At 47.2% G+C, this 8,085-nt stretch overlaps 1 protein-coding gene across 1 annotated transcript in view; it reads left to right on the plus strand.

The window, feature by feature from the left end:
• Acad11 (acyl-CoA dehydrogenase family member 11) overlaps window positions 1-6,795 on the plus strand; it is a 58,490-nt gene extending 51,695 nt beyond the window's left edge. The window contains exons 18-20 of the mRNA XM_021171802.2: window positions 2,034-2,150; window positions 3,001-3,110; window positions 5,723-6,795. Coding sequence (XP_021027461.1) covers window positions 2,034-2,150; window positions 3,001-3,110; window positions 5,723-5,837 — 342 coding nt within the window. The 3' untranslated portion in view covers window positions 5,838-6,795. The remainder of the gene's footprint in view (window positions 1-2,033; window positions 2,151-3,000; window positions 3,111-5,722) is intronic.
• Window positions 6,796-8,085: the final 1,290 nt, after the last annotated feature.

Here is an 8,085-nt window from a genome sequence, read left to right on the forward strand (position 1 = left end):
AGAGGAGGCTTTAAAGTGCCCGTGTGTGTGTGTGTGTGTGTGTGTGTGTGTGTGTGTGTGTGTGTGTGTGTGTGTGTGTGTGAGAGAGAGAGACAGACAGACAGACAAGGAGAGGGGGGAGGCGGGGGGGGGAACCTTAGAACATCCTCTAAGGGCTTTCTGCATGTTTGGAGGCAGCTTATGTTTATTTGTATGTTATGGGTATGGGTGTTTTGCCTGCATGTGTACGGGAATAAGAGAACATTCGATCCCCTGGAACTAGTTACAGACAATTGTGAGCTGCCATATGGGTTCTTGGAACTGAACCCAGGTCCTCTGGAAAATCAGCCAGTGCTCTTAACCACCCCCCGCCCCAGGCTCTTTCTCCAGTCTTGGTAGTTTTATTTAGCCCCGAACTCCTGGTTCCTCTGCCTCTCCTTCCCTAGTACTGGTGGTACAGGCACGAGGCACCTCTCTAAGCATGGAAGGTCTTTTTAAATAAATAACATCACAATAAAGGGCTGCTGGGTCATCTGAGATATTTCACTGCGGATCCAGCCTGCATTTTTCTAATGCTTGGATCCCCTTTGTGTTGGGAATAATCTAGTCTGATTAGAGCCAGCTCCTCCATTGTACTTGTATGGACTGGTATTCACATGGCCCAAGAGAAGTGTGGCAATGAGGCAGTTGCTCAGTTCAGCCACTTGACATCAGACATTTAGATATTCAAATAAAAGCCAGCCAGCCAGCCAGCCAGCCAGCCAGCCACCATGCTACACAGATGGGTAGAAGACACCCAGAGACCCACCTGGTTTGTGGCCACTACACTGTGCAACTATGTAGTGAAGAGATGAGCAAGAAAGAGAAACAGAATGGCCTGAGCACTGTGAGTCGAGGCAGAACAGGCAAGGGCAGAGAGGAGCAGCCTGATGTGAGTAGCATGCCCTGCTACCTGAGGCCATGTCATCATGGCCCATGCGGCTGCAGCAGCAAGGTAAACAGGGCTGGCTTACCCAAAGGTGAGCTAGCCAATGCAGTGTTGGAGAGCTCGCTCTGGTGGTGTGGGTGCAGGAATGCTGACCAGCTGAGTCACCACCCATGCCCACATTCAGGGCTTTTGTGTTGGCCCACGCCAACATCTACCCCATCTATGAACTGCTGGAGCAAGAGAAACAGCTGGTTCTGAAAAGCCTAAGCTGCAGGACCTCCATGACACAGGGCAACAACAGGATCCCAGAGACGCCCCAGTGAGGATCTAGTATTGATAGAGCAGCAGAAGCCAGGGACCTCAGAGCAGATCAGTGACTTACTGCAATGAACATTTACAACTAAAGATGTAAGGACAAAGGGGTGTGCTGTGTGACACACTGTGGCATACTACAGCTTCCATGTGAGATTTTTGTTTGCTTGTTTGGTTTGGGGTTTTTTTGTTTGTTTATTTTATTATTTTTATCATTTTTTCTCTTAATCTGTTGTTAGGGAGTTGCAAGGGTGGAGGGCCAATAGGGATGGGGAGATGAGTGGGACTGGGGTGTATGTTGTGAAATTCACAAAGAATCAATAAAAAATTAAAAGAAAAAAGATATCCACCAGGCATGGTGGCACACGCCTTTAATCCCAGCACTCGGGAAGCAGAGGCAAGCAGATTTCTGAGTTCGAGGCCGGTCTACAGAGAGAGTTCCATGACAGCCAGGGCTATACAGAGAAACCCTGTCTCAAAAAACCAAAAAAAAAAAAAAAAAAAAAAAACAACCCCTCCCCCCCCCCAAAAAAAAAGAAAGAAAAAAGATATCCAAATAGGCACCTTGCCACCATGCCTGGCAGCCTGAGTTTGAAGATCATGGTACAACACACACACACAAATGAATGAATTTTTCTTTTTCTGAGTGACTGGTGCTTCTTTGTACAATCTTCTCATTATAACTATGATATCCACATGTTTGTAGCTGAGACTTTGACTCAAAGGTGTATGCAGCCAGGCTTGTGAACTCCCATTGGACTAGGAAAGGTTTATCAAACAAGACCCCACTGATCGTTCCCTCGCTCCCCTGCAGGAAGTCGTGGCTCACTGGATTGCTAAGAGCCGTATAGCCATCGAGAAGATCCGCTTGCTGACCTTGAAAGCAGCTCACAGCATAGATACTCTGGGCAGTGCCTCAGCCAGGAAGGAGGTGAGCTACACACCCTGCTCCAACCCCTGCATCACCAGCCTCAGGGTCTTCTCCTCTATCTCCCACCCACTGGCTGTTTCAGGGTTCTTGGCCCCGCCCCCACCCCCCAGGATGGCACTCTGAATACAGGAAGCCTCCGCGTGGTTTTGGTTTAAAGACTGAATGTTGTCAGTGGATCCCATGCTGGCTTTCCTCACAGTGGCCTGCCTGAGGGGATGACTTTCAGGATGCAGAATGCCTTAAGAACTGTTCAGATGAGACCACAAGGGCTGGGGAAGTCCTAGGCTTTCTACATCCCTGGAGTTGATGGTGCCCACTGCACGATCCCTGCTAGCTTTGTGTCCAGCGTGTCTAGCATCTCTCAGCATCTGGCCTCGGGCTGGATAGATGATGGGTATGGGTTGTAGGAAGGACTCTGCCACATTGTAAATGTTCCATTAGACATCTAATTGCCCCCCTGCCTTTCATGAATCCAGCTTATCTGGAATAAGGACAAAACCATTTTATTCTAAAAGTCCATAACGTTTCTAAGAAAAGAACAGAGTAATGGAGCAGAAACATTCCAAGTATGATTTACCAGCTGCCTGAATCCTTTTGGAAACAAGGCTACTTGGAAACTAATGTGATCTGGAAGTGAGATTCCTTTCCAGAAGGTCTCTGCTGAGTGAAATACAGCCTTAGCCGAAGCCTTCTGTTGGCCTCCACCACAGACAGATCCTGTTTCCGACGTGACTTGGGTATGGGGACAGTTTTTTGTTCTCTCTCACAGAGAAATGCCAATTCTATCAAATCCTGCCACGCTTTTCATGGTCCGACAAAAGAACATTTTTTCCCTATCTTGCTTCTGTAGATTGCAATGATCAAAGTGGCTGCCCCCAAAGCTGTCTGCAAAATAGCTGACTGGGCCATCCAGGTGCACGGCGGCGCGGGAGTTTCCCAGGATTACCCTCTGGCTAACATGTAAGTAGATGCTGGTTAGGAACATCTACATTGAGTGCCGGGAGATGATTGATTCAGGGGATAAAGAGCTCTGTGCAGGTGTGGGGACTGGAGTTTGCATTTGAAGAACCGGTGTGAAAGGTGAGTACAGTAGCACCTGTCTGAAGTCCCAGTGCCTCCCCTTCAAGCTTGGAGGCAGAGGCAGGGAGTCCAGAGAAAAACCACAAACTCCACACATAGTGTTAGCCTGGCTTACAAAATAGGGAGCAGAGTACAATGTGAGAATAAACCCCCAAGACACACACACACACCATGCACACATGTGCACACACACACCATACACAAAAATTTTAAGATATTATATTTAAAAGGGTTGGCATTAAAAATGCAAAGATTGAAATAAGTGTTAGTCAGAAGATTAAATGAGGTGTTTTAAACCTACAGATGCTCTACAGGCAGTAAGGACGCCTCCTTTGTATAATTCTAGGTGGAGGGAGGGGGTTACTGTGGTTCTCAAGCTTTCAGAAGCAGCCGCTCTTAGAGGACAGCCCCGTCTGACTCTGCCCTGTTAGCCTGTGCCCTGAGCGGTGTACTGGGGCTTCTGGGCTCCAACAAGGCCTTCCACTCAGAAGCAGGAAGGGGAGGAGGGCCACAGGGTGCAGCAGCTGACTGTGCAGCCTGACTCTGGCTACTGAACATGACTGACAGTTCTGTTTCCCACATGTCCTTCTCCACACACAGCATCATCTTCTACACACCTATCTTTAACCTTAAAGAGAGCTAAGCGTGTGCCTCCATGCTGTTGGCTGCCTGTGGCTTCCCTGAGCTCTCAGTCCCAGTCGGTCTAGAGAGCATGGCAAGCTTGGAGGGAGAGGAGCCCACCTACTCCACGTGGACTTTTACCCTTGTGCCAGCATGGTGGCACATGACTGTAATTACAGTACTTGGGGGCTGGGTGTCAGCAGGAGGACTGAGAGTGAGTTCCCTCGGGCTATGTAACAAGTTAGAGAGATAGCCACATAGAGAGACCCTGCTTCAAAGTCAAACAAACAGAACTTCCTGTTTTCCCCGAGTTGGGGCTTTTATTTGGTAACACATTATCTAGTCACAGGTATTAACTACATTACAGTAGATATGGAGTTCATTATGGCATTTCCATATACGTATGCAACCTGCAGGGATGGGCTGCATGGGAGCAAAAAAAATATTTATATAGCCCAGGCTAGCCTCAAACTCACCTTGCTATGTAGCATAGGAAGACCTTGGACTTCTAATGTCCCTCTTGTCCCTAACTCTCAAATCCTGGGCTTGCAGGCATGTGCCATCTTGCCTGGCTTTTATATGCAGTGCTGGAATCAAATTCAGGGCTCCTGTATGCTAGATTGTCACTGTGCCGAAAGAGCCACCCTCAGCCAACTGAAGTGCTTTCTTTCACTTGTCATTTGTAAGGCTGGCCTGATGGTCAGAGTCCCCGGGCTTTTCTTGCCTTGGAAAGCCATTCTCCTTCGTTTCTAAAGGCTGGCTCTGCTGGGCATTATAGTCTTGTATCACAGCACCTCCTTTCAGGACTTAGAATGCATTCCTTCCTGGCCTATGGGTTTTCTGCTGAGAGCTAAGCTGTTAGTCTAGAAAGGTCATCCCTGCATGTGGCTGTCATTTTCCTCTTGCAGATGCTGCAATTGCCTTTGTACCTTTGACAGTTTAAGTATATTATGCCATGGTGAAGGTCTTTTCTGATCATGTCTATTTGATGTCCTATTTGTCTTTATTATTTCATTAAATGAATTTTATATCCTTTGAACTTTTTTCCTTGCCTCCAGGTATTCTAAAATGCATTCAGTGTCCCCAGGGCCCCAAATGTCCTCTTCTTCCTTTGTGTGCCTGTGTTTCTGTGGAGCAATGCAAAAGGGAGTTGAGAGGAACTTTCTTTCCTTGGGTTCAGCTCCCTCCCAGGCATGCTAGGGCGACAGCTCTGAGATGGTCCGCTCCCACCATAGCTGTGTGGTTTCTCACACACACACACACACACACACACACACACACACACACGCACACAATCCTTGTGCCCTGTGTTCCCACGCACTATTGTCAGGGCCAGCTGTGAGTATAATAGAGTTTTGTTCCTGCCTGTCCATATGCAGCATGGGCCAGAGACCCTAACTGGTCAGCATATGCCCATGCCAGGTCCCTCGGTGCCGCGGAGGCCGGGAGCACCAGTCGTAGCAGCCTTCCCTGAGGAAGTTCCTTCCACCCAGTGGGGATTACTACCTAGTCTAAGGCCTCCTGCTCTCACTGTTGGGGTGCCCACATACAAAGAAAGCCACACCCACTTCTGGCTTTACTTCTGAACTGCCACAATGTCCCCACTCCTGCATGGCCCATAGAAACAGTGGATCTCTCTGATTCTACCAGCAAAGTTCATAGTCACAGGAAAGAATCCCCCTCCATAGTGTCAGCTACCAACCCGACATAGTCCGGAGTTATCTTCGCCTCTGGGTAGCCATCTTGAATCTCCCTGAGCCGAGAGCTTCAGAAGCCTTTGGCCTTTCTCTTCATGTTCCTTTTCCTTGGTTTGAAGTGAGCATGACATGACGGTGTTGTGCTCTCTGGTAACTCTGACCCCATTCTCTCAGGTACGCCATCATACGTACCCTGCGCTTGGCGGATGGCCCTGACGAAGTCCACCTCTCAACGATCGCCAAGATGGAGCTTCAGGACCAAGCCAGAAGGTTGACAGCCAGGATGTGATGGAGCAACCCGGGGTATACCCTTGACCAGCTCAAAACTTACGTCTCACATTTCTTGAGTAGTTTGAGCACAAGGCTAATTATTCACCCATGGTAAAGATTTTAGCATCTATTTTGATCACTGAGTTTTAAGTAAGGATCACACAGACGTGAGGTAAATAGAAAACCCCATAACTGCCATTGAGTCTGGTGTCTAATGGGTTAGCATTCGCTTTCTACATGTGACCTGTGATGAGATCACACTGAGAATGGTAGAGCTATTTCTGGAATTAAGCCATGTGACTAGACACCCCAGGCCTAAATAACCTTGTTCTGAAATACATGCAGCTGTACCCCTTTTAGCAGTGTTTTGGAGCTTAGTTTAACACCTCAGAGAAAGCAATAAATAGCTTGAAGATTTCGGAGTTCCCAATAAGCCTCTTTCTAACCCAACAGGAAGTAGTTCTGGTGAAATCTCATGCAGGTGAAAGCTCACAAGGAAAAGTAGCATGTTAGGAGAACAGGCGGTCGAGGCCACTTAGGTTACATAGAAAAAGCTGAGGAGATCCGAAACTAGTCGGTGCTACAGCAGAGCTCCACAGCTCCCTGGGAGCTGGTCTGATCAGGCAAGACCAGTTCTGTCAGCTCTGCAGTGCCACTGTGGGTTACCACAGCCCTCTGCATCGAAATGTCACTGGCACAGCAGAGGACAGCTGTTAACTACAGTTGGAAAGGTTTGAGTTGGGTGGGTCTGCTTTATCAAGTATGGATGTTTTGAAATCTTGTCACAAAGAGAAATATTTTAAATCAAAATTTGGCATCCAAATAAATACAGTAAGTGTTTACATACTGGATTTTGAAAACTTAACTGAAAATAATTTAAAATATCTACTAGATAATACCTTTACATATTGAGCCTACATCGAATTATATTTTGGAAATACTATATTGAATAAAATATACCCCAATCTTCTCTGTTTCTTATTGTCATTTTATGGTGTGAATACCATTGGAAAAATAGGAAATTAAAAAAATTTTTCAAACCAAATTATTTTCAGTCCTAAAAGTCTTTAACTTTTTCATCAGAAAGTGTGCTCATGGTGTTCGATGGTGTGTGGCCAGGGATTCTGGCTGTTGTGGTTAACATTTCTTCTTGGGGGCTGTGGAGGGAAAGCCAGGATCTGCCACAGGCCTGGGCTCAGAGCTGTGTCATGTGGACCTTTCAGCTTGTGCCTCTGGGCCCTCACCTCCCTCCATCTCATTTCCTTTTGATACAGAAAGGCCACCTTTTTAATCTTGTGGGGGCTTTCCTGATAGGAGCTGCCATTGAGGAGCAACTTGAAATCTGGGAAACACAGTGAACTGCTTTATACAGTCTGCTTGCTTGAAGTATCTTAGAACCAAGCATACCTCATTAGTAGTTCTTTAAAGTTTTGGTTTAGAAGCTGTCTGGGGGATTGTCTGGACACCTGGCCTTGAACTCCCAATCTCTCTGCCTCTGCTGCTTAGGAATGTGAGTGTACACTACTATGTCTGACCACCACCCCCCCACCCAGTTCTGCTGTGGCTTTTGTTTTGTTTCTCAGCAATCTGAATTAGGTTCATATATTTAAAATCCTGCATGTACTTTCTCTGTTGCCAAGGAAACCTGGCTGCTTTGGCTGCAATTCATTTCAGTTCACTGATTCTCTTCTTGTCCCTGTCTCTCAGGCAGGGCACTCTTTTTGACCCACAGCTCTTTCCTTACCTTTAATTTACTCAGACAAAATCACCTTAAGATGAACAAAGGGACAAGGCGAGCAAGGTGGCTCAATGGGTAAAGACACCCACAGCCAAGCCTGGTGACCGAAGTTCAGCACTGGGACCCACGCAGTGGAAGGAGGGAATTCATACAAAGCCACACAACAGGCACACACATACACACGCATGCATGCGCAGGCATGCACAAACACACACACAGAGACAGACAGACAGACAGATAGACACAGAGATAGAATAAATCAGTGTAAAAGCATTTCAAGACCAAACATAAGATTTTTTTTTGAAAGTGAAAAAGTCCCAAATTATAAAATAAGACCAAGGGGCCCAGTCATGGCGGGTGAATGAAGTAATGATAAGCTTGTGTACTTCAGGCCATTTGTAGGATGCTGCCCTTGCCATCTCCACCCCCAAGACAGTCATCATAAGTCATCATGACCCTCCAAGATCTTTCCATGCGGTTGGCAGCAGCAGAGCAGGGGCCTCCAGCCTGCAGGATGGGGAGACACTGC

Source organism: Mus caroli, chromosome 9 (genome assembly GCF_900094665.2).
Source record: "Mus caroli chromosome 9, CAROLI_EIJ_v1.1, whole genome shotgun sequence".
Lineage (NCBI taxonomy): Eukaryota > Metazoa > Chordata > Mammalia > Rodentia > Muridae > Mus > Mus caroli.